Source organism: Barbus barbus, assembly GCF_936440315.1.
Source record: "Barbus barbus genome assembly, chromosome: 16".
NCBI lineage: Eukaryota > Metazoa > Chordata > Actinopteri > Cypriniformes > Cyprinidae > Barbus > Barbus barbus.
The window spans coordinates 10,451,631-10,479,466 of record NC_136744.1 but is presented as its reverse complement, the minus strand read 5'-3'; the positions used below and the strand labels follow the sequence as shown (position 1 = coordinate 10,479,466).

At 40.5% G+C, this 27,836-nt stretch overlaps 1 protein-coding gene across 1 annotated transcript; it reads right to left on the bottom strand.

Annotated features, from left to right (window-relative positions):
- Window positions 1-529: 529 nt before the first annotated feature.
- LOC306882304 (PDZ domain-containing protein 7-like) lies at window positions 530-26,363 on the bottom strand (the record flags this gene model as incomplete). The annotated part of the gene is made up of 15 exons (XM_079436842.1): window positions 530-679; window positions 6,029-6,129; window positions 7,334-7,918; window positions 10,229-10,300; window positions 10,586-10,677; window positions 10,809-10,900; window positions 11,542-11,717; window positions 12,474-12,680; window positions 14,018-14,479; window positions 15,817-15,877; window positions 16,913-17,060; window positions 17,185-17,361; window positions 23,972-24,146; window positions 24,279-24,416; window positions 26,180-26,363. The coding sequence occupies 15 exons, from the start codon at window positions 26,361-26,363 to the stop codon at window positions 530-532; spliced, it is 2,820 nt and encodes a 939-aa protein (XP_079292968.1).
- Between the last annotated feature and the right edge of the window lie 1,473 nt (window positions 26,364-27,836).

The following is a 27,836-nucleotide window of genomic DNA, read 5'->3' as shown; positions in this document are numbered from 1 at the left end:
GTATTGCCAAATTGCAGACCTTGTGAAAACATATCCACTTGGTTATGATCAGATGCTTTCTTAAAGAAATGGTTCACCCAAAAATGCAGAAAATGTACTGATATTTTACTAACCTTCAGACTTCACTGCAGAGGATCCATTGATGAGCAAGTGATGTAATGCTAAATTTCTCCAAATCTGTTTTAATTAAGAAACAAACTCATCTACATCTTAGATGGCTTGAGGGTAAATCTGAAGCTAAATGAGTAAATCTTGAGCAAATTTTCACTTTTGGGTGAACTATTCCTTTAACTGCTGTTTTCTTACCGCTGTCATTTTTGTACTGTTTATTTTGTTATTGAGAGAAGAGTGTGCTGCACATATTTACATATTCATCTAATCTCTGTTCTCAGCATGATGTTCACAAACAGTTTACCACTGCTCATGTATTTCAAACTTCTTTTTACTCAAGTGAAGAATGAAAGAGAACTTTGCCATAAGTATATCAAGGCCTTTACTGCAAATTTATTGAGTTTCAGGCTGCTTTCAGTCAGTCTCTCGGGTTCTTGGGAACTTTGATGATAAACTCCATGGGGTCTTTGGCCTTGTTGCTGAAAGCCCTTCGAATGGCATCCACCGCATGCAGATGTGTAACACCTTGGAGGGACTCACCGTCTACCGACACCAGCTCGAATCCAGCCTACACGCAGACATAAAAAGAGAGATTTCTAGAAAAGTTCAGGTGTAGCACTTGATCATTAACGCAGATGTCTGTTTTCCTGACACATCCCTGAGTATTTCTGGCAGAGTGCAGACAGGCATGCGCTGTCTGAATGGCAGGAAAAAGCAGATGCTGCAGGCACAGGATGCTACTCGTTTCCTTTGTTCTCCTTCGTTAATACCTATGAGTGATCTCATCTGGCCTGTTTCAGACTGTGTGTGAGTGTGTGTGTGTCAAGGCTCTGCCAGTGGATGACATCAGCTTATTATACTTCAGAAATGGATGTTTTTCTCTGTGATTGCAACCACTGGCAGACCAGAAGCACAGATGTTTGAGTCTTTCAGGTCAAAAACACATGGCATATCCATCAGCTCTCATCCAAACTCATCTCTGACACCACTAACAGCATAAAACTAAGTTACATATACAGTGAAATCAGAGTGAGCCGAACCAAATTATGTACACCAGTCTCTAGGTGTGCACAGGCCAAAAGTTAAACACTCACACAGATGCAGGAGCGTGTCTTTGGAATTATGTCTTTCCTGCCAGGAAAAAAGTACAAAGTACAGCTGAGCTCACAAACGAACTTTAGTTCAAAGTAGGCACATTTCCTCAGTCACGATCTCTTACCAGGATGCACCTGTATAGTGAACTCTCTACACCCATCCTTAGCGGTCAGGGTCTGTTTTCATGCTCTTCATTGGTCAGAACAAAAACTGTTGTCCTCTTATAGAGACATTATATTTCTCTGCTCATTCTCGCCTAGAACTGGAAAACATTTATTATTTTGGCTCGTTATTTTCAGCTAAGAGTGTAATTTCTTCTGCGAAACACAAAAGAAGATATTTTGAAGAATGTTGTTGACCACTGACTTCCAATATATGGACACCCCCCACCCACACACACACATTTCTTAAATGGGACATTTCTCAAAATATTTTTATTTTGTAATTGACAGAAGAAATAATGTCATACAGGTTTGGAACTACATGAAGGTAAGAGTAAATGATAAAATAATTTTAATGTCTGGATGAACTATCCCTTTAAAGGGGTCATGAACTGAAAAATCTAAATTCCAAGGGATCTTTTGACACCAATCTTTTAAAAACATTCTGTAAGTGTCAGAACTCAAAACTTTCCCATTAGTCTAAAAACAGCTTATATTGAAGCCAATCTGCCAAAACGACAGCTTGTGGAATGTACAACTCTACACTCTAAAAAATATGGCGTTAAATACAACCCAGTGCTGGACAGAACACATGCTGGGTTGTTTTCAACCAACAGTTGGGTTAAATGTTTAACCCAACGTTCTGGGCAGTAACCCAACCGCTGGGTCTAAACAATCCAATTGCTGGGTTCGTCCATATTTTACCCAGCACTGGGTTGTATTTAACCCAGCATTTTTTAGAGTGTATGATATAATAGTGTGGCTAAACACCACCTCCACAGAAGAAGATCAACACCTGCTTCTACATCACTTCCTGTTTAGCCCCACCCACCAATTCATGTGTGTAGTGTAAATAACGAAAGAACTTGGTCCTTTATTCACTTCATTTTATCACGGATTCATTTACAAACAAGGCACAATTCCATACAAGATTTTCAAAAAGATTGAAACTAAAAGACAATGCTGTGCCAACTATATTGAATCCGACAGTAATGTTGCACCACTGTGATTAACTGTTTTTATTTAGTGCTTTGTCCGTTATTACAGATTGTTTGATATCTACTGAGTATTAATGCGATTTTAACCTAAATAGCAGCATCCATTAATGAAGGATGTAGGCTGTCAAAAATACAAAACTATTAGCCAATCATAGCAGTGGGAGTCTACAATCCGCCACACCTATACAAACAGAGCGTTCTGATGAGGGGGGTTAAAACAGGACAGAAAATAACCAATTACTTTTGTTAACTGATGTTTTTGTTGTAAAAATCTTGATAACATTATAAGTGGACCTCAGAGAACAGTACAAAACAATAAAAAAGGCAGTTCATGACCCTTTTAAGTAATGCCCAGTTATATATTCACATTGACATTTAAGTTCCTCATACAAGTAGGCTTACAATTTAGGCCACAACCTTAGCAGCTCCTGAGATGCGTTCCGATTGACAGGGTCCATGCCATTTGCAGTGCCCTTCGAACTGAACATATACGCTCCCTTCGGATTGGAATACACTGTGAAGTCCACTTCACAGTCCCCTTTTGGTCAAATGGAACGCACCTCTGCTCTGGCCATAAATTTAGGCAGATTCTGGGTGGTAGCGCTAGTTTATAATAAACCCAAGAAAGCTTATAGTCTTTATAGTCTAATCGCTAAACACATGCACACACACTTTTGGCAAAGATCTAATGTTGATTGACAGGTTCAAAGTACTGTACACACACACACACACACACACAGAATGCTATTGAATTATTGCCTTAATATTTTTTGTAGAAGAATTTAAGTGAGGAAACAAATATCATGTCTCATCTCAAATAAAACACACCAGAACTATATAAAGGCTTTTCAAGTGAGCACATTTAAACTAAAAGATTAACACTTTTATTAATTTAACCCCAGGTTTCATACACAAGGCTTAAGTCTAGTCCCAGACTAAAATGTAAGTCTGAGCTGTTTCAACTGAAAGAAACTTGTACTGACTGGTCTTAAAAAATATGTCAGTGCCTTTGTTTTGTCTCAAGATGCACACCAGTAATGTTTTCTCTAAGGCACATTTATAAAAATTACTTAAATGTCCTAATTGAACTATGGGGCCTAACCCTGGTTTAGTCTAAGCCCCGTCTGTGAAACATTTTATGTGCTTGCCGAAGCTTGCGATGAATTTTAATATATCCTGCGCACTTTATGACTTAAAATTGTCAAGAAAATTCTGAAAATATTTGTTGCAGAATGCTGAACACATTTATAGTTTATTCATTATTCAGTTTATATAGAGGTCTATGTTTTGGGTGAATAGTTTGTTGGGGCTCTGCCCCACCTGCCCTTACAGAAGAGCCGTGCATGGCTAAGACTATTCCAGTCATGGTGAGTGAACCCAAAAGTGGAACACAAGGACTACTTGAGAGCATTATTAAGAGTATTTCAAAACATTATACTTAATGCAACACACTCTGTTGGTGTCCCTTTATAGCCATTTAGGGGCCTAAGATTTGTTTAAGCTGACATTCTCTTCAAATAGCACTTACATTAAGGAGACCACAGGGACATCATCAGTCTTTTTTTGTATGCCATCTTCCTTTTTGACTAAAAACAAATCGCCAAAGCATTTTATGGTTTCAGAGGACAAGTGGAGTCATTTATCAGCGGATAGCAGAGTATGTCACTGTGTGCATGAAGAGAGAGAGAAAGAAGATGACTCAGGAAAGAGTAAAAAATCTATGTGTTTGGCGCTCACAATAGAAACATATTTTCAAAATTTGGGCCAGACAGTGCTGTTTAAAAGTTACTTGCCATTTTTTTTATATATATAAGATGTCATCAACCATCACTCTAGCAACCACTCAGAACACCCTAGTAATGGCTTAGCAAATACTGGGAAAGTTATCAAGCCCCCTTGTGGTGGCAAGTTTTCCACAGACAAAAGTCCCTTGAAATTTTCTCCAGAAAATGCCCAAATATAGTTACATCTGTTATGAAACTGAAGCCCTCTGTATTATTTAGAAGCTGAAGAATGACTATCAAGATCAACACAACAGACTATAATCAAGATGAAAAAGAGAGTGCTGGACTAATTACACATGAGCTGAAAGAGCAGACTCTATGGAGCCCCAACACATACACAACACCTGACCTCCATCTGCCATGCGTGTCAACAACGTTTGATAAGAGGGATGTGACTGCAGACAATGTGTGACAGAAACCTGACCTCCATGCTGCCGGAGCATACTTGCCGCTCAGATAATACAGTTATCAGTTAGACAACAGGAACAGGAAGCATGTCAACAGGGCGCTCCACACTTTCCCTCTTCAGGCCTGTTAATCTGCAGAGCTCAGTTAAGATAGCCACTCTGAAGAGCCTCTCACGGCTTCAGGGTGAGACAACAAGTGAACTGAGTGGAATGTAAATTATTTGGCCTTTAGAATTAATGGAAATACCCACTAGTCTTTCACACCAAGTCCAGGTGGAGACCAGAGATGAGTGGAGGTTCTTGGCAACTGAGGGGTTTTTAGCCTGACACCAGATCTCTTGAGTGTGGCAACACAAGCATCTCAGAGCAGGCCAGGGAAGTGGTGTCACCTGATAGGCTGTAATCGACAAGGATGCGGCTTCTCTTGACACACACACACACACAAGCGCACATACACACATGGGATTCCAGGGTTTTAACCTTTTATGCTGGGTCACTCGTGCCCTCAACTTCTGTGACCTTTTGCCCTCATTCTGCCTCATTTCTTACAGACGCAAAGACCTAGATATTGTGTAAACACGGTGGTACATAAAATGCTTGTACACCAGCTGAAATGACAAACATGACATCTAGCTTCGTGCTTGATCTACTAGCTCCATCGAGGTCTACTGGCAAGACCAGCACCAAACTGGAACTAACAAGAGTAAACCAGCCTGGCCCAAGCTGGTCTTTCCAATAGAGATGTACAGCATGTGTTCTTATGTGCAGAAAGCTTCCTTAAAAAGAAGCAGTTGACTCAAATATTTGTTTTCTGGTCTGGTTGATGTAATTCATCAATGATGAATGAGTTGCACCACTGCCTCTGCGCTCAGCTAACGTAACTGAGTGCTAGTTGTTACCAAAACAGAAATCACAAGGCCTGCAGCCGTTGATCATTACCAGATCTTCCTAATAATGATTGGGTGTCAAACACACTATTCATCAACTAATAATGCTAGGATGAATCCTACCAGCAATATCCTTATACATTATTTGCTGCAATGGTATAGAATTTGATAAAGAAGTTTGTGTCAGACACTTAGTTGCAAGTAGATGCTCCTCTTGAGAACATATTCCACTTTGTCTTGTTCGATTTCAGATTTTCCTGCTCAAAAAGCAAACTATGGCTGGTCACTGGACACATGATGCCCTGTGATCAGACCATCTCATTCGAGTCTTCAGACCAAGACCAGAAAAGGGCAGAGTAAGAGTCAAGACAGAGTCCACATGCTCCCAAGTCAGAGTCCAAGGCCATATTTTCAGTGTCTTGATCTTGTAATAGACTAAGAAACATGTGAACTTGACTCTCTTCTGGTCTTGGCCTAGAGTCAGACTCAACCTAGTCGCACTTCTGTTCTCTGACTCTAATACGCTTGTCTAGACTACAACACTGCTTAGACCACTGTACATGAGTCTATATGAGGATCAGTTACCTTCAGAACATTACTAGTAGATGCCGCTCCTCCTGGAAAGATCTTCTCTATCTTCACCATTGGCTGCACCTTTGACTCAATCCCACCTGAGATGCTTATTCCTGCAAAAAGAATAATAAGAATCATCTAGCCATCCACATGTTAACAATGACTTCAACTCTCTATATATGCATGAAACAAACACTGTATAACCAATTCATCTACATTTTTTATATTTTTATATTGTAGGCCTTTTATTTGGATGGATGTGGAAAACTGAGCTTTTAATTGTGCCATAAAAGTAACAGATGCTGATTCCAGTCCAGACTAAACATATTAGAGATGTCAGCAGATGTCAACCAGCTGAGCAACTTTCATTGAGATGAACAGAAATAATAATATTTAGCTTTCTCCAATGCAGGACCATTATATACCTTCTTGAATGGGAGTGCACTCTATTACTGGTGGGTTACTGGTTGCATTGGGCAATTCACCGCCATCTTCTGGTGAGATGAGAAGAATAACTGAAGGACAGTCTCTTCTTTAATACTAATCTATCAGTGATTGTATGGTCTTTTTCCACAAAATTCTTATTTCTTATTTTGTCAGTGTATCCTACATACTCAGAGAAAAGGGACAAAAGCCATAACTGGGGCAGTACCTTTTCAAAAGGTGCATATTAGTATCTTTAAGGTACATACTGTACTAGTACCAAAAGTGTACATATTAGTACCTTTTTAAAGGCCTTTTTAAAGACAGCTTTTGTGCCTTTTTTCCAATGTGGGTCTAGAATGAATCACATGCTCTGCAAATCTACTGTATTAATAGGGTTTAATCATACTATTACTCATAGTCACAAACAGATATCTGAACAAACTCTAACCCTAAGTATTAAACTTTAGTATGCAACTTATCCAGCACTGTTTATATTACCGACAATAATTGGCCTTCTGAGGAGAGATGACTTTTCTAAGTGATCAAATGTATCATAGTTCCCTGGAGAATGATACAAATGTCATGATTCACAATGAAGGAGGGACGTGCCTATGGATCAAAATATAATAGAGGCTTGAGTGTGGGAACTTAAAAAACCACCAAGCAACCCATAACACTCTATAATCCACATAGCAACATGACTTTAAAAAACTGCAGAGCAACCTGGCAACCACCCAAAACACCCTAGCTTTGTGGGGGCAACTTTTGCATAGGCAAGCTGTATTTACATTTCATAAATATATAAGTTATTTTGGTCAGAAAGAAATGGGATGATTGTCATTTGAGAAACGTTGCCACAAAGCCAGAATATAGTGACTCCGAGTAACTCACCAAGGGACTGTTTAGTCTTAGAGATAGTAACTGTGGTTAGTTCATACTCCTGCTCTGGTGGGGTTTCTTGGCTGTCTGAGTGTCCATTCACTGGTACTTTCCAGTCCTGATCTGAGCCGGGCGCAAAAACCTGGGTCAGTGGTGTCCTACTCCGGCGATGTGCACTCATTACGGTATGCTTTACCTCTTTACCATTCTGGGATTTGTCTGTTTTCATTCTATGCCCATTCCTATAAGGAGATCTCCCTCGCTTTGGGACAGAATCACCTCTGCTGGATAAAGAGTCATGGTGTGATGTCCTGGGGAAACCATTGTCTCTTTTCTGGGGGGAGCGTCCGATGCGTTCCGTGGCATGAGGAGATTCTGAGTGCGTCCAGCTGGGCCGAGCAGGACTCAGTGAACGATTACGGAGCGAGTCTGTGATGTAAGTGTCCACTGGTACATCCAAGAGAGGTGTGAAAGCTCGAGGAGGAGGAAGTCGTCCAGTCGGTAAACCTGCCAAACGCAGCTGTTCCAGATCTTCAATTAGCTGCCGTTCTCTCTCCAGATCCTGCACCGGCTGAAGGTGGAATCCACCATGGTAATCTGTGACACAAAAGGATATTAAAACCATTTCTCACACATTCTAAACTTAATCCAAGGTTATCATCGCTGTAAACCCCACTTTTAAAGGGTAAAGGAACATTAGACACTTGTAATTTAAGGCAGGAATGCACTACAGGATTTTTGCCAAACCAGTCTGGAGATTTAAGATGACTGATTTAACAGAAAATCACATAGTGTATGATGGTCACAGACTCATAGCTTCAGATTCCATCCAGTCAGAGGATGTCAAACATTTTGATATTTTGATCTTATTTTAGAACAGGAATTTATTTAATTTATCATACCTCTCCTAGATACAAGGCCCACATTTCTGCACGTGTTTGTTGTGATCACAAAGATTTTAAAGTCTGCTTGTGTATTACAAAGTTGATAATTGTATGATGCCTAGTGTTTCAAATATGTTTGTGTACTGTATCACTTAGTCCATTACTGGTTACAAATTACATGATGAAAACTGTAGTTACTAAAGTAATCTAGGTTACTCATTTTAGGTAATGTATTTTGACTACTTTTTAGATTACTTTCAGATTACTAACTTGTTTTAATCTTGCCATTAAACATACCATATTGATACAAAACCGCAGAGAGAGAAAATATATTCAAATTTTTTATATCAACATCATACAGTGTATTAAACATTGTATTAAACCAGGTTTTCCCAAACTGGGCTTAATGTAAGAACTGCAGTGGGTCTGCGAGTTGACAAAAAGCTAATAATTAGTAAATAATAAAAATGTAAAATAAATTATTGAAACTTTTGAACATTAAAAATAGGAATATTATTGGCGCCAATAGCTTCGTGGTTAGTACGGCGACCCAAGTTCGATTCCCGTCTCGAGGTTCTTTGCCGATTCCTCTCTCCTCCCAGTGCTTTCCTGTTATCTCTCTACTGTTGTATCTCAATAAAAAGGCATAAAATAACTTAAAAAAATAGGAATATTTAATTTGTTTACCTGCACGACACGTCAATTAAGCAACATCGACCTGTAAATATGTTAAATTATTAAAATATTACCTTCCTGAGAGATATATCAAGTAAGTATTTCATGTCAAAGGGGTTTGGCTGACAAAGACGTTTGGGAATCCCTTTGTTTCATAAATGGACTAATTGCTTGAGAGGTTCAGAACCATGGATCACAAAATTATTTTTATGACATTTTTAAAACCATTCAGTATTGAAATTACGAAACCCGTCTCTTGTGAAGGGTTAGCGCCACTGAAATATTACATCTAGATGACATCAAATCACATCTTTTAGTGCTGCTAGATGTCAAGGAACATGGTATTGCCATCTGATATAATTATTGTAACATAGGACCATATAGGTAAAATTATAGATATATAAATACAACTGAGAATTCAGAATCAGAGTTCCTCCTCCCACAAACATGGTCTAAAAATGGTATAAAAGCTGAATTCATTTACATCTCCTTAAATCAGTGCAGATGTTACGAAACCTCACACACACTTTCCCTTTCATCCAGAAATGTGAGCGACAATCGCACATTCATATCCATTGAGTAAGCAACGGTGTGGCGTTGCATACACGCACATCTCGCTCCGATTTCAGGGGCCTCTAGCACAGAGAGTTTTGAATTACTCCGAAGTGGACATTACAAAGGAGCTGCATTAAGTCTCAGACCTGCGTGGGTGGATGCTTGAAGGTTAAACAATGCAAGGCACCTTTCTTGCATTTCAGAAACGACTTCCATTCAAAAGTCAGAGGCACATTACAGCCCGACACTGTGGACAATGACAGCGGGCACTGTGCACTCCAAGGTTAGAGGTTAGGAGGTCATGCAGTGTCAGCAGCAGAAAGAAACAGACAGGCTATCTGGCAATAAGGGACAGATTATCTTCTTTTGGCAGTGATGCATGTTGGGCATCCTGCAAATTATGCATTTGTGTCCTAAATGGCAGCTTACAATGAAGAAAACTGCATAGGGCTTGTTAATAAAAAATGATGGTAGTGTACAGCAACAAGGGTTTTAAAATGAGAGGGATTGTGTGTGTGTGGATTAAATATCAGCAACAGGATATCTGTAGTATATGTATGAGAGCATATGGTCAGACATTCATTTCAGGATATGAAATGGCTGGTGCAGAGGAGCGTTTGTGTCTTCTGGTTATATAATTTCCTTCAGGGATCAGTTTGAGGACATTGCACAGCACTGAAAAATGAATGAGTAAACTCAAGAAATAGAATAGAATAGAATAGAATAGAATAGAATAGAATAGAATAGAATAGAATAGAATATGACATTCCAGTTCACACCAGAAATAGGTTACCTGGGATGGGAGTTATTAGATGGCGACGGGGTGTTCCACCATGACGAGGAGAACGCAGGACAGGAGACCTTACTGGAGAACCACAAAAAACACAATGAATGGTTCACATTAACTGGATTCATTTTTCACCAAGTGCTCAACATATATGAACTTATTTAGTACTGTTAAAATAATCCCAAGACGCTGTTACGAAGCTCAGCTAAAGTGTTATTTTGATTTGGGGTTTGTTTGGTCCCATTTATGGAAAACATTAATAATACAAAATTAGTAGGTATCTAAAGTTTTCACTGTTGGTGTATACGTAGCTACTACTCAAACATGGCAGCTAAAATTTAAAAAGCTGAAACTTTTTCTTACCAGAGTGGTTTTTAAGTATGTCGTAGGCTTCAAGCTCAAAGGGCAAAACCATACTGTCAAAACGGCCCAGATCTGTGGGAGGGATGATCATTCTATATAAAAGAAAGTGAATGTTAAATTTAAAACATTCCATGCAAAGTAGAGTAAGTGGCTGCATGAATAGTGCAAACGCAGGAGATATATGATTATTCATTTCAGAGGCTGACATTGAAACACTCCTTACCTAACCTCCCTCAGCAGCAGAAGCTTCAAAGGCTTGTCCAAGATGGCCAGCAGGGGGCGCACCAGATCCTCAACCACACGCTCAACTAGAAACTAAGGAACAGAAGGAGATGCCCTAGTTCAGCAATTTACTCCTGATAATGTCAACTAGTCAGGAGCACTGTGTTTAGAGTCTAAATCGTACCAAATTTGTGTAAAGCACGAAACATGCTTGCAATTTAGGGCTCACAAGCTGTCAATAAAGGACTACACAATTTTGTAATAATGAAGTAATACGGTCTGCTAATATTTCACAAGCATTAGCCGGATAACTGAGGCATTGTCTACACTGACCAATTTTGGTGTAGAAACTATTTTTACTAGTAATTACTAGTAATTTCACAAATAATTAGAAAGAATCCGAAAGTAATGCAGTAAATGTGAATTAAATGTGAATTTAAATAGTAAGACTGAGGTATTTTCTTGTAAAAAATTTGCCAGTAATTTTTGTTTTAATTACAACTACAATTTTTTACTCTGTGGAGTTCTGTATGATCTCAATCATAAATGGCAAGGCAAATCCCTCTTTTGTAAGCATAACCAGGATGCACATTGATTAGTCTGAAATATACAGTACATAGGAAGACAACAGGGCCTTTTCTAGTTAACCACATACACATTTGGATAAAGGATAAACCTGTATAAAGTCATAAATGAGACATTATTTCAACCCAGCAGACTTTTAGATGACTCACCCTTTTACAGTGTCTCATGACAGCTGCCACCTCATCCTCGTTGAGCAGTTTGCGGGCCATATCCTCCAACATGGCCATGGTCTCCAGACTGGGGATGGGGCTGTGCTCCCTCATACCAGCACGAGTCTCTCTGGGAGAACTCAACAGGTTAAATATGGGTCGACCCCGCTCTTTACCTGAGGACACAAGTGCTGGAGTCAGTCTACAAGCTCTGATGACAGCAATTCACATTTAAAGATTTATGGTTTTGGCATCTTTGGTTCCATGAAGAATCCATTGAAGCTTTCCATTGCACAAAAGTTTTTTATAGTGGAAAAATGTTCTTTAGAAAGAAAAAATTATTTACTGTTCATTGTAAAGTTATTTTTAGAGGTCCAAAAATAGTTCCAAACCTGTTCCTGGAGGGCCAACGTCCTGCAGATTTCAGCTCCAACCAGCTCCAACACACTTGCCTAGAAGTTTCTAGTGAGTCTGAAGACCGTGATTAGCTGGTTCAGGTGTGTTTAACTAAAGTTGAAGCTAAACTTTGCAGGACAGTGGCCCTCCAGGAACAGGTTTGGGCACCCGTTCTATGGCATTACATTTTTAAGAGTGAACTAATTGCAATTATGTACAGACAAAAAGACTGGCAAATCTGACTGGCTGACAAGCTGTGATTAGCTTGGAGTTTTCAATGTTTCTAAGTTTTGCTACAGTATGCACTGTAGAGAAGGAAGCTATGCAATTCATCATTAGCTGAGCAAAACCACAGGGGTTGGACTCAAGGCCACTCCAAGGGAATTACTGCAGAACAGTATACAGTAAAGCGGCTCTCTGATTTAGGTTTTTAAAAACTCATTATGCTGCTTTCTGGCTTTTCAAATGCAAATATCTTCCTCAGCTATTCCCTGGTATCCACAGAAAGTGATCCTCATCAAAACATGTGGACTCACCCGGTTCGTTATCTAAATGTTTCGGGGATTTGGATCTTCCTCTGTGTCCGTCCCCTGCCCCTTTGTCCTTCCTGTCTCTAGAGGACGACCTTTCCCTTCTGCGTCCGCTTTTAAAGAGCAAGCTGACAAAGGTTTTGGAGCGCTGCAGGGTGCTTCTCTCCGTCTCTACCTTGTCCTTTTGATTCTTCCTTTTCTTCTGCTTGTCCTCTGATCAACATTCAAGCAGAAACATGTCAAAGAGTGACCTCCAGGCAAAAAATACTGAATAAATAAATGTTCACAAGGAAAACTTTAACATGCTCAAGTGATAAAATACATTATAGGTGGCAAAGGTTCCAAGTTCAGCCCTGAGCCATGGTGACTCAGAAACTGGAGAATCACTGAGATCACAATCCAGTTTCATCGCTACTGTGTCCTCGAGAAAGTCATTTAACCCCAGGTCATTGCAGGACGAGAGCACTTTTTGGTTGAAAAACAGCTACTCTGAATTCTCACAATGCCTGTCATGGATATAATGGAGTAATTTTTCATATATATATATATATATATATATATATATCATCACATACTTTTAGGACCTAAAATTTTCTTGTAAAGTTTTTTTGAATTCATTACATTTCATTTCATTTTAATTACTGTAAAATATTATGATAAAACAAACAAGCAAAAAATATAAAATAAGTAACTTTACAGAGCCCCACAGATGACATGCTGGGGGAAAAAAATCAAGATATTGTGGCCAATTTGTTCCCACAATTTGTGAAATTGTTTCTTCTTAAATTGTGTTTTTATAAGTAAACATTAGGTCAACATGAACAATATTTAACTACAACGAGGGAAGAAATTAATAATAATTGGTCAAGAATTAATATGGGAACAAATTCTTAATTTATTAAATAATTCTTAATTCTTAATAGGTGTCTTGTTTTTCTATTTTTGATTTGGGTTGAAATATGACCTGGACATGTTTCCTTGAGATTCATTGAAGAAGAACTTGTTATATTAAGTTGTGATTGAAGGTATTTGTTAAAGGCCACAAACCTTCCAGTCATTTATCTCCACAGTGTGAGGTATTAAGGCCGGCAAATAAAACAGGATGATATAAACTTTGCTGTGTGGATTTTGAGCATACATTTCTCAAAGCATCAGATTCTCCAGTCTGAACCGTTAATCTTTCACGGGAAGATCCCATGCTGTAATGCTGATGTATTATGCATTCAACCGAGTTCATTTAAATGCAGATACAATGGCAACACACTGCTATATATTTGACAAACAGACGTAGCAGTGTGACTCTAAGGTCAATTGCTGGTTTTCAACAACACATTTTCTATTCTGAGCGGACCTTCCACAGCGTGGTGTGTGTATCAAATAACCCAAGATCCTCATCACTGATCTGGTTGTGACCTTGGGCCCTGGCACAACAACTAAGATATGAGTTACATCAGTAACACAAACACAGAACGGCCCTGTGCAGCTCAACTCATTTTGATTCACAGCCTTCTGACAGACTATCTCTTCAAAGTGTACCTCTCCTACTGTACCTGACACAGTGATGTGACTCTGGGATCGGCGGATGGGTTTGCGAGGCTTGCTGAGAGCCATCAGGACTGCTGTTTTAGGAGAGTCCAAATTCTCTTTATCCCCAGCAGAGAAGGTCCTTGTCCGAGTTTTGGCAGTCCCACTGCGTATTACTGTGTCTTTTAACAGGACAGTTTCGCCAACCGTTCGGCTGGTTTCTGACGTTAAGACCCTACTAGATCTTGATGTGGCGTCTGGCTCTGGTGGGTCTGTCTGGATGGCGGTCTCTATGCGTTCAGAGCTGGGCTGGCGTGAGCGGTCCTCGGTGGAGATACAGACATCCACCATCTCTGAACCGAATACAGGAGGGAACATGACCTGCGAGAGACCGCTGAGAGAGCTGACCGGCGTCCCAGAGGAGAGAGAGGAAGTGGAGGAGTAGGAGTCTGAACCCTGGGAGAAAGAGGGTTGGCCTCCATTAGCCACTAAGGGGGAAAAATAGAGACTTTCATTTATTATTTTTAGAGATAAAATGCACAGTACTGTCTACAGCAAAACTTCTTTTTAATAACTTTAATATAAATAAAATTATTTGAATCTTTGACAGTTAAGTTACACAGTTATTTCAAGGAAAAAAGAAATAATCATAGTTGAGCTGTTTTTTATTTAGGTCAAGTGTTATCTCGCTCTACATTGAAAAAAAAAAAATTGTAACGTAAAGGTAAATTAAAAAGGTAAGGTAAATTAACAGATTTTACTGCAGGCCAAAATATGATTTAACCTATTTATTTGCATATATATTATATATTTTAATACATTTATTTGTTATATTGTACTATTTATTTATTTATTATTCTATCTATCACTGGGTCCACCTAAATACATTCATTTATACAAACTAAATTTATTTGTATGCATTAAATCAGATATACATAGCTTTTTTGGGTAACAACTGATATTTACTAACAAAACAAAATAAAATGGTAACACTTTACTTAAAGCCTTTATGTATAATGCATTATTAAAGTAGTTTTAATGCATTAATTGTGCCTTGTAATGCATTGTACAATCTCATGAATAATTGTAACCACAGTTAATACATTACAACACTTATCAATTCATTGTTACACTATGCATTTTAAATTTGGTTATAATTATTTACGTTAAGATATAATGTATTAAAACGCACATTATGAATAATTGTAATGCATTACACCCTTTAATAACCCTTTATAATGCCTTATACACAAAGGCTTTAAGTAAAATGTTACCAATAAATCAAAATAATAAAATAAAATTGACCAAAATAAAAAAGCTTATCAAATAAAGCAACAGACATGGTGTCTAAAAGCATCATAATTAATAAAGTTCTGATGTACTTTTACATCTGAATTAACAATATATCAGTGTTACTAGTGTTAAATATGGAGCAGAATTACATGAGCTTCTGTCCTGCAACCTAAATACCCCTGAATCACCCTGATGTTACAAACATGCACAATCCTGGACGATTTATCTGAATGTGAACATTACGATCTAATCTGTGGCTATTTTCAGACACTGCCATCCATATTAAATGGAAAACAGAGAATCAGAGGGCAATGAAAAAATCTGGCTTGACATGTGGCCTGTTGGCATTCAGCTTTAATCTGGAGATGGGCCGTCCCAGTGCACACCATCAATTTAATTATGAAAATTGCATTTCTATAAGATAAAAGTGCAAATGAGTGGGTCGCACAAAGCATGCAACCTATCCATTAATATATTTACTATTAACAGAAAAGATGTTAAATAGTAATGTTTGCAGGTAACGGTTACGTGCATTTATTAAGCCAGCTGTACTCTGCCACCATCTCCTTGTAAGCAGGATATCGGCCAGCCTCCTAGGACAGGATATTACACAAGACATAATCACAGTGAGAAAAGAAGCTACAGCCTTAATTACATTGCATGCAAGTTCAAAAGTCCTTGGCTATAGTTTATTGTGCAAATTAAGTCTAAACAGCCTAGAAATTACTTCAAACATCATTTTCCACCAGTGAAGTCAGGAGGACATGACCTCATTTCTGATGCCCCAGGTGTACACTGACCTCACTACAGGCTCTCATGAAGTCACAGTTAGTTTGTTACTCCATAAACAAAAAACAAGCTTGAACATCATTAAGATGATGGTAGGAGGCAGCCTGATCTGCCTTGCAGGAGAGTAAGTCGCTGTGAGGACAGTGATGTCATGCAGGAGCTAGATTCGAACAGACTGCAGCAAAGTTAAAAAAACATCCCTTTCTCCTTTTGTTTTGACCCTTGTCTGACATTTTCTCACTCTGTCACTTCACTTATCACCAGCAGAGCTTGTACTTACCACCACGAAGTGGCATCAATAGATAACAAAGCAGGCATTTAGCAGCCCTATATACTTATAGCACCACTGCAGGTTTGATAGAGCCTTGCCATGGGGCAACGAGAAAAGGCCATAAAACGAGGCTTTCTGCTAATTATAACTTGATCCCTAAGGCCTGGTGAATAATGCACACCCGCTGGCTGTTTTTCACAGGTGGAACCTGAGCTCTGCCTGAGTAAAGCGAGCAACCAGGAATGTGATGGCTAAATGCCAGCTGTCTGCTTTGCTATGCTTTCTCACTCCCAGACGCAATAAGAGGCAGTGTTATTTAACATGCTGTGGTGGCAATTAATATGCCAAAGCACTGTGGAAATCATTTGTCTTGCTAAACTAAAAACTAACATTTTCCTGATAAACTAAGATGTATACAGTACATCAATGTACCTTTTTTAATACTGTCATTAAGAAATCATTTGTAAAACTGGGTGGGTATTATGTCCATAAATAAGGCTGTTGATAATGCTGATAATCTCAAATGGTCAAATATCAGGTCTATTACTAAAGTTTTGGTTATACTCACCTTTATGGTCAGCATCACGTGAGTGTGACTCTTTAGCACTTCTACTGCATTGTTGTGTGTGATGTCCTCAAAACTCACTCCATTGGCTGCCAGAATCTGATCCCCCATTTTAATTCCATTTTGCTCTGCCAGGCCACCAGGGTCCAACCTCATCACAAAATTAAACAAATCATCTAATTAATAAAATCAACAATTAACCATCGCATATAGACGACAGTTGTCATGAAGTTGTCAGACAATGAATCCCTTAAACCCTGGGCATTTTGCCTTACTTTGAGACGTAGATGCCCAGGCCAAACTCTTTGCCACCGCGGATGTTGAAGCCCAGGCAGTAGTCATCTGAGGTTGTATAAAGGTGCACTATTCTGCGCAGGGCTCCATCTGAACTGGCCTCTGAAGGTGTGCGACCACTTTCTTCCACTACCATCCTTCGGTGGATCAGATCTACCCTGCACACATACATTCATATATGCTTACAAGCAATAAACAAATAAGTGAAACAACAATTTCAGTCATTTTACAAAAAAAAAAAAAAAACAAGTTTGGGGTCCTTAAAATATTTTTTTAAATAAGGGTTAGTTAACCAAAAATTTTAATTCTGTCATTAATTACTCACCCTCGTGTTGTTCCAAACCCGTAAGACCTACATTCATCTTCGGAACACAAATTAATATATTTTTGATGAAATGCAAGTACTTTCTGACTTTCTGACACAAAAAGTATTCTTGTAGCTTCATAAAATTACGGTTGAAGCACTGATGTCTTAGGACTATTTTAACGAACTCCTTACTACCTTTCTGGGCCTTGAACATGTCAGTTGTGTTGCTGTCTATGGAGGGCCAGAAAGCTCTCGGACTTCATCAAAAATATCTTAATTTGTGTCCCGAAGATGAATGGGTCGTACGGGTTTGGAACGACATGAGGGTGAGTAATTAATGACAGAATTTTAGTTTTTGGGTGAACTATTCCTTTACATTGATCAAAAGTGGCATATCAGACTTTTTTCATTGTTACGAAAGATTTCTATTTCAAATAAATGTTATTCTTGAACATTCTATTCATATAGGAATCTTGAAAAAGAAGAATATAATTTTTTTTAAATATTACCATTTTTATGGATTTTACCTCAGTATAAGAGACATCTTTCACACAAAAAAAAAGAAAGAAAAGTTTTTAAAGGGTAATTACAAAGTTTATTATCAAAGTTGAAGTGTGTCATTTGTGCACAACTAGTGTTCCCCTTCAGGAACTCAAGCTGCGTCGCAAAATGCTTTGGGAACGCCCATGTGTTCCCACACTCTGAAACGTGTGTAATCCGTCCGAGGGAATCCCGGCTGGCGTCACCGGCGGAGATGACGTTGCGACCAGAAAGTATAAAAGCACATGCGGTGGAGACAGCGGCAGCTTCTGTTGTTCAGTAAGCGGTCTATGTGTGTCATGTCTTATTTATTGTTGTACGTCCTGATTTATTGAATATCATTATGGCAAAGTCTGGCAAGCATGAGTCTGACAAGTAGCGTTTCAGGATGTGTGTTCCTCCCTGCCCTCGCTTCATTACGGGTGGGGATACACACAGTTTGTGCGTTGCTTGTTTGGGAGCGGAGCACGCTCGGTCAGCTCTTGAGGGAGCTGACTGTCAACATTGTGTACGTCTTTCAATGCGGATGCTCCACTCCCAGAGAGCGCTATTTGAGAAGGGTGCTCTCGCCAGCGTTCCCCACGGTTCGGGTCCCTCCTCTGCCAAGGCAGAGAGGCGCCTTAAATCGTGGGGATCGCAAGTGGATCTGGCAGAAAGAATGGGAGTGAGATCTAGCGCTCTCTTTGGGGACAGAGGCACATTCTGAAACGGTTTCCTCCACCCCAAGAGAGGGCTCAATGCTCGTGTTGTGTTCCTCTGAGGAGGGAGATGATGCAAGCGCCGATCGAGACGAGTCTGTGGACTTGCCACCACAGTCTGTCTTGTTTGAGGAGCTGTTGGAGGTAGTGACTAGAGCTGTGACCAAGTTAAATATCGATTGGCCAGCAGAGAAATATCAACAGGAGTGTCCTAAAAGCAAGCTAGATGAATACTTCCTGCGCCCAAAGTCACTGCCTCCACACTGGGGTCTGCCTTTTTTCCCCGATCTGCATACTGAGGTGTCTAGATCGTGGGATAAACCATATTCGGCCCGCCTCTTCAGTCCAAATGTTTCTCACTATTCAAACATAGTGGGGCTGAATGAGCGCGCTTATGGGAAGATTTCCCAGGTTGAGGATACACTTGCGGGCTATCTTTCACCTGGCGGTGTATCTTCCCTTAAGGTAGTGTTACCCATCAAGCCGTTTCGGACTTCTTCGGCTTTGGTGAGTAAAGCGTACATGGCAGCGGGTCAGGCTGGAGCTTGCTTGCACACTATGGCGGTGTTGCAGGCATACCAGGCTGATCTGTTAAAAGAGATGGATGAGGGAGAAGGTATTAAAAATTATGACATCGCTGAATTGCGTAGAGCCACAGACTTGTCGCTCCGGGCCACAAAGGAGACCGCCATAGCAATTGGGCGGTCTATGGCAGCCCTAATGGCCACAGAGAGACATCTGTGGTTGGCCCTGTCTAATATTAATGATAAAGACAGGGTCTTTCTCCTTGACGCCCCACTAGAGCCTTCTGGGCTGTTCGTCGACGCTGTAAATCGACAGATTCCAGGAGGCCAAGAGGTCTCACTACCTCACTACCTCCAAGAAAGTCTCTAGAACAGCTAGATCGCCCATCCCCTGCCGGTCCTCCGCTTCAGGGCACCGAGCTAGCAGTTCAAAGCACACCAGAGGCCAGTCTCGAGAGACTGGTTCCCTTAGTACATTATCTGGCAGCGTGGAAGCTTCTGCCAAATGTGTCTCAATGAGTCCTGCACACTGTAGCAAGAGGCTACAAGATTCAGTTTGGGTCGCGTCCACCTCTATTCAACGGGGTGTTTCCCACTCTGGTGGGCCCCGAGCAGGCTCTGGTAATGGAACAAGAAGTAGACACTCTCTTGAGGAAGGAGGACATTGAGGTGGTCCCTCCTCAGGAAAGAGAGTTCGGGTTCTACAGCCGTTACTGCATCCTTCTGAAGAATGGGATTTGCGTCCCATTCTAGATCTTCGATTGTTGAACCGCTCAGTCTTTAGACTCAATTTCAGAATGCTTACGATCAAGCAAGTCGTGTCTCAAATCAGGTCCGAGGACTGGTTTGTAACTATAGATCTGAAAGACTTACTTCCATATATCCATCCTTCCTCAACACAGGAAGTTCCTAAGGTTTGCTTTCGGGGGCAAAGCATACCAATATCGAGTTCTTCCCTTCGGTCTGGCACTCTCACCCCGCACTTTCACGAAGTGTGTGGATGATACTCTATCTCCCTTGCAACTCCAGGGTATCCGCATAATGAATTACATCGACGATTGGTTGATTCTAGCTCAATCAGAGCAGATGGCAGTTTGGCAACGAGATGTCGTTCTTGCTCACATGAAAGAGTTGGGGTTAAGATTAAACGCAAAGAAAAGTGTGCTTTCTCCAGCACAGAGGACCACTTATCTGGGCGTGGTGTGGGATTCGACCACGATGCAGGCACATCTGTCTCCTGCTTGTATCGAGTCGATCCTTACGGCAGTCAAGAGAGTGAGAGAAGGCCAGGCACTCATTGTGAAGCAGTTTCAGTAGCTGTTGGGTCTGATGACAGCTGCGTCCAACGTGATACATTTTGGCCTGCTGTACATGAGACCCTTGCAGTGGTGGCTCAGGACCAACGGGGTTTTCCCTGAAGGGCAACCCGTTTCGCATGATCAAGGTCAGGCGGCAATGCTTACGTGCCTTAGACATGTGGAAGAAACCGTAGTTCCTTTCACAAGGCCCCATGCTGGGGGCTCCGTGTTGTCACGTAACGCTAATGATGGACGCCTCCCTCACGGGTTGGGGAGCATTCATGAGTCTGTGGGAAGGTCCCCTTCTCTCGTGGCACATCAACTGCCTGGTGATGCTGGCAGTATTTCAAGCATTGAAACAAATTCTCCCAGACCTGAGAGGCCATCACGTGCTAGTTCGCATAGACAACACATCGGTGGTCTCTTACATCAACCGCCAGGGGTCTGCGCACGCCCCCCCTGTACAGGCTGGCAAGCCAGATCCTTCTGTGGGCCCAGGGAAAACTGCTCTCCTTGAGGGCAGTGTACATCCCTGGGCACCTCAATCAGGGAGCAGACATTCTGTCGAGACAGGGTCTGAGGCCCGAGGAGTGGAAGAAGTTCGGTCGAGCCCAGGTGGACTTGTTTGCGTCTCGAGAGACCTCACAATGTCCCCTCTGGTTCTCTCTGACTCATCCAGCTCCACTGGGGCTGGATGCCATGGTACAGACATGGCTGAGGCTTCGTCTGTACACCTTCTCCCCGATTGCTCTGCTCCCGGGAGTTCTGGAGAGAGTTCGCTGGGACGGGGTTCGTCTCTTGTTTGTAGCCCCGTACTGGCCGGTCCGTCCATGGTTTGCGGACCTGGTAGCCCTTCTAGAAGATTCTCCATGGGAGAGCTCCTCTCACAGGCGGTGGGCACCATCTTTTACCCCGCCTGGAGTTGTGGAAGCTGTGGGTGTGGTCCCTGAGGGGGCACAGCTCATAGCATCCGGTCTCTCAACCGAGGTTGTTGAGAGCATCCTCTAATCCAGAGCTCCTTCTACGAGGAAATCATATACTACTAAATGGCAACTGTTCACTTCTTGGTGTCACAGCCGTCAGTTGGACACGGTCGTTTGCCCTGTTGGGCCAGTGTTGGAATTTCTGCAAAAGAGATTTGCCACAGGGTTATCCTACTCCACTTTGAATGTCTATGTGGCTGCTATTGCTGCTCACCACGCCCCTGTGGGTGAGCAGTCTCTGGGGAAGAACCCGTTAGTAACACTTTTCATCCGGGGTACCAGGAGGCTGAGGCCTCCGGTACGCCCAAGGATGCCTACTTGGGATATGGCTGTGGTTCTAGAGGCCCTTTTGAAAGCTCCCTTTGAACCTGAAGAGGTTCCTTTGAGATTTCTTACAGTCAAGACTGTATTTCTACTAGCCATCTCTTCCTTGAAGAGGGTCGGTGACCTGAAGGCCTTGCCAGTTTCCCCATCATGCCTCGAGTTTGCGCCTGGCATGGTGAGAGCCTTTCTGTACCGCAGGCCGGGGTATGTCCCTAAAGTGCCCTCAGTTGTTCCACGCCCAGTCGTTCTTCAGGCATTCTGTCCTCCTCCCTTTTGGGATTCTGACCAGGAAAAGCTTAATTGTGTGTCCAGTGCGAGCTACAGTCCTTATAAGAAGGGTCTTCCTGCTAACAAGCAGACCCTCAGCAGGTGGATAGTGGATGCTATTACTACTGCTTACGAGTCTACTGATCTCCCCTCACCTCTGGGGGTCAGGGTTCATTCTACTAGAGGTATGGCGGCCTCCAAGGCCTTCTCATCTGGTGTATCGATGCAAGATATTTGCAACTCTGCGGGATGGTCCACCCCTCTAACTTTTGTCAGGTTCTACAGCCTTGACCTTGATGCCACTCCTGGCTCCTCGGTCCTCTCAGCCTAGCTGTGCCGTTGCACTCTAGGCAGGGATTTGTCAGTATGGTGGCGTGGGCATTCTCATTCCCAAAGCATTTTGCGATGCAGCTCGAGTTCCTGAAGGGGAACATCCCAGGTTACGTATGTAACCATGGTTCCCTGAGGGAACGAGACGCTGCGTCTCGTGCCATACTTCCTGCATCCCTGCAAGTGCTTCCTTCACTCTCAAACAGGTGGTTTACTTATAATTGTATTTGCATATTGAGTTAAGATAGAAAAAAGTGTTTTAATATAAATAATTACACACTTTACTTTAAAGTAAAAATCCAGTGTTATACACAAGCACGCAAACATAAATCTTTAGGTGAACACACTTACACTTCTGTAATAAACTTGCTCACTCTACTATCAGTTAATGAAATGACTGAGAAGACCACTAAGGTAACTCTACCACTGCTGTATGCTGAAACAGAAGCTGAAGGAAAAGATAACAAGTAAAGGGTCACAGGGTTTCCACCCCGTTAGTCAAGGCAGGGGGAGAAAGAGCCCATCACTATGCTCTGCTTATTTTCTCAGTTCAGTTAGTCTAATTAAACCCCATCATTCAGCAAATCTGCAACAAAAAATGCCTAAAAATACAGTCTTTCAAGCACTAAAAGAACCTCTAAATGTTCAAGGGCAAAACACACTCTTCTGTTATGAGTTGTCAAAGGGTATTTGGACAACCTCCAGAAGGCAGGCTTGTGGGAGACAGGTCAAGCTACCATACAAACAGCTACTTTTCTTGCATAATACTAAAGGACATGTTGATGCATTTCATTACTTTTTTTTATTACTATGAAAATAAAAAGAATTGCATTTTTAAACTTTTAAATGCACAGATACACAATATCTCATTCAATATATACTGTAATATCTGAAAAACTGACACCATGTTTGATACAGGCTTGATGATGCACCAGCCACAAAATCATCAGTGTAAGTTTTCAACCAGGAAACTTCAAGAAAAAAGTCCACAAGATGACTTAAAATTATTTAATAATTTACAATAAAAAAAATGTAAAAACCTAAGAATAGTAGGAATACTGAGAATAGTATTTTACCTTTTAATAACTATTGTTTTTATTAAAGACCATATAGAATCAGAATCTGTAATATTCTGAAATCACAAAATAAATCGTGATGTGATCATTTATCAACACTCAACATCTCCTAACTTCTGTTAAGAAAAAAGTTTCAAAACAAGCAATGTTATCATCATTATAAAAAACAATTGCAATCTTGATATGCTACACCTGTGAGGTGGATGGATTATCTCGGCAAAGGAGAAGTGCTCACTAACACATATTTAGACAGATTTGTGAACAATATTTGAGAGAAATAGGCCTTTTGTGTACATAGAAAAAGTCTTAGATCTTTGAGTTCAGCTCATGAAAAATGGGGGCAAAAACAAAAGTGTTGCGTTTATAATTTTGTTCAGTGTTTGAACAAATTTTGAAGTGATGACATAAAAGATCAACTTACCATGTAGTCTTCTCTTTCGAATAGCGGATACCTGGCACCTTCCCCACACGTCTCACCACCATGCGCAGACGATTATTTCCTGTCAGGACTTTTACAGCACTGCTCATGGTGATGCTCTCCAGACTTATGCCATTCACCTCGACCAGCTTATCCCCGACACACAGGCCTGCCAACTCTGTAGTGTGGAATGAGGAAACAAAATCACATTAATATGAAACTCACCAATAGCTTATACATACATAGCTTGTTGTAATAATTCTCAAATCTCAGTCCTGTGTCCTCATCAGTTGTAACCCCCTCTGTGTACCTGCAGAGCTCTCATCTTCCACTTTGCTGACAAAGATTCCTAGGCCGTGTTCAGAGCCTCCCCGCACACTGAAACCCAGCCTGCCATCCTCACTTTTGTCCACAGTAATTGTGTGGATGTCTTCACTGTCATCTCCACCTACAGTGCACCAACATCAAAGACAAAGAGAAGGTTCCTCTGAAAATAAATATAACTCACAAGTATAGTGATGGGTTTTGTCAGTGTTTTTGCTCCTTAGTAAAAGATTATTTCTCATATAATATAATATATGTAAAAAATTTCCATGTAAAACTTTCTTTAAAAAACTAAGCCATTTTTAAGCTTTATTACATGTTTTTAAATGCAAAAAAAGGCAGCCAACATTTTTATTGCATTCAGCAACTCCTTCAATCACAGGATCCTGTTTGTGTTATTTTTGTTGTTTGATAACACTGTGCTGTTATTGTCCTAGGAATGCATGATCTCCTAATTTATAGATATGGATCTGGTTGATACCCAAGCAGATGATAATTTTCATGTTAAAATAAATGGTAAGATAAGTAAGATAAATGTAAGATAAATGGCAGATATCAAAATTGTAAATTATACAGATTAGAATCTAAAATAAAAAAATAAATAAAAATAAAATACTAAAAATATAAATTAAAGGGGACATATTATGCCCCTTTTTACAAGATGTAAAATTTGTCCCTGATGTCCCCAGAGCGTATATGTGAAATTTGTAGCTCAGAATACCCCACAGATAAATTTTTATAGCTTATTAAAATTGCCACTTTTAGGGTATGAGCCCAAACGCGCTGATTTTGAGTATGTTGCTTTAATGCAAATGAGTTGTTGATCCGGGCGGAGCTTCAAGAGCTTCAAGAGCTAAGAGCAAATAAACATTCCACTATTAGTACAAGCCTGTTATCTTTACAGAAAACATACTCTGTTTCAAAGTCAGTCATCTGATTATACTGTGCATAATAAATTTGTGTTTATGAATTACACAGACTGGGAGCACAGTGGGATAAAAATAACAACATAGCTGGTCTCATGCTATCACAAACTTTATAAGTCCCACTTCTGATCATGAGCTTGACAACTTCAAGCGATCGACTCACATTGCTTTCATATGCAACTTTTAACTACCACATTCCTATTCACGATCATTCTGATAGCACTTGAAGGCAGCATCAGAGAAAACAGGCAGAGACAATGATAGCTTTAGCAATTAGCCTTACAGAGTGCCAAGAAGCTCTTTCAGAAAGGCAATTTGGAAAACAGACGCGTGATACTTACTTTGTCTGGAGCTAACGTTCGCGCACGAAGCGTTGGTATTGATTCTTAAACATTTAGGGAACGTTACAGATTTTTTCTGGGATATTTCCTTCGAAAATGAAATTTAACCAGTGTTCTCGGCTCAGATCGGGGGAGATTATGGCAACTCCTATGTTCATTAGTGCATCCCAAAACACAACACTTGTAATGCCTCTTTGGTGCTGACATTGTATATAACTCCAGTAATTTTCACACACTGCGGTCATAAAACTGTGTTCAAACACCTTATAAAAGTGATTTTTGCATAATAGTTCCCCTTTAACCATTCTAGAATATGCAATATCGACTGATGATACTGAATAAAAAAAACTCTTAATTATAACCAATTCTATTCTATTCTATTATATTTGAAAATATCATCTCAACCTGATATCTTGCTACATTTTTATATATTTTTCAAATTGGTGATTTTGTATCATTTGTATCATTTGATTCTTTGACAAATTGCTTTGTGTGGATGATTGTACGAAAACATACAAGAGAGCTACCAATTTGCCAAAAAATAAAACTGCTATGAATTGCCATGAGAATGTGTTGGTTACCTGCATCTACTGTAGATCAAGCTCTTGTGGGAGACTTACCATCGACAGGTGAATTGATGAGGATGACCCTGCCCATAGGAGAGGAAGATCTCACTCCTCTTTGGCGCTGCTGCTTCTTGTGCAGGTAGCGTGGTAGAGTAGAAGTGCCCGAGGGCCCTGGCTGGGCACTGGGATGAGCCCCATTCGTCATGTCTTTGCGTGCCGTATCAGACGAATGAGCCATGGCAAAGTGCCGACCTCCCCTCTAACCCTCATCCAGGGCCTGAGCTACAAAAGGGAAAGAGGGTGGATAGGGAAAACTAGAGGTCCAGTGGGTCAATAACAGTCACAAGGATTACAGTACACAGAATTAGATCCACAAAACGAAAGTCCACTGCAGTGGTGCAGGAAGAAGCTGCTATGAATCCAGCATTGTTCACTTTAGATTACAAGCCATATTGTGATTGGTCTTCACAGAGTGAATTGATCCAAAGGACTCTGACATAATTATAATAATTTCATGAAACAGCTGATAAACAAATTCTATTATCCAAGAAGTGGCATAGCAAAGTATATCCTTATGTGCATTGTTCGGAAGAGAGTCCCACAAAAAAAGAGGATGTGTAATAGTGGCTCAGGTCTTTTTGTTGAGTTGAAAGTCTGTGGGTTAGGCTGGGGCATTGGGCAGGAGTCCCTCCTCACTGCCAGTGGAGCTTTGCTTGGCAGTCATCTCAGTCATCTGGTCCTCCCAGGCCTCAGTGTCTCACCTTTACCTGCCAGTGATCCAAGACGACAGAGAAAGATCTGTGAGAACCCAGCCGCACAATGACTAATTTCCCATGGGAGGTAAAGTGATATCAGCAATTATTGCATTCTGGAAAGCTAAGGGTTGCACTGTTTCCACAGCAAGAGATACTGAGTCGATGTGGAACACTAATGTGTTAAGATATACTTTTTTAACTTGTGAATGCATAAAGGGTCAGCAATGTTATTTACATATATTTGGGTACGGGTTCAGAAAAAAGAAAGAAAAAAGTTCTTAATGGATTAATCAAGAGAATTACATTATATTTGGTTTGTGATTTTTTACATTTATTTTTACTTTCATATTTTGTTTTGAAAATGCATTTCTATATAATTAAAAGTGTGTTCAATCACATACAGCATCTTTTATATGATACATTACCAATACCCATGGCATTTTTTAAATAGAGATAATGAGTCAACAGGTGTGTCCAGGTGACCAGTACGAAAATCTGTTTCCTTCAGAAGGAAGCAGTACACAATCTTCCTCAAATGGACAGAAAGTGCAGACTTTTTGAGTGAGACCTACTGGTTCTTTCTGACAGGATCATAGTCACATAATCTAAAGAAGTTACCAGCACATTCAAATTTCTCATGTAAACAAACAGGTTATAGTTATCAATGTAACTTCTTTTTTTTGTTTACTGTTATAAGCAAATTAATACAACTGTATACAAACAAAAAACGTGTATAATCATATTCTTAAATTATTCCTTTACCCATAAAGTAGCGATAAAACAGGATCCATTTTCCTTAAAGAAAGCCACTGAATCCAACGCACGTCATCTTGACCCCTTATGCGTTCCTGCAGGTTTTGGGGTCAGGCAAGAAAAGAAGCTGGCGTTGTTATTTTGTTAGTCTAAACAGGAAGTTTGCGCTCATCATCAGCACCTCGGACAGTGCTCAAACAACA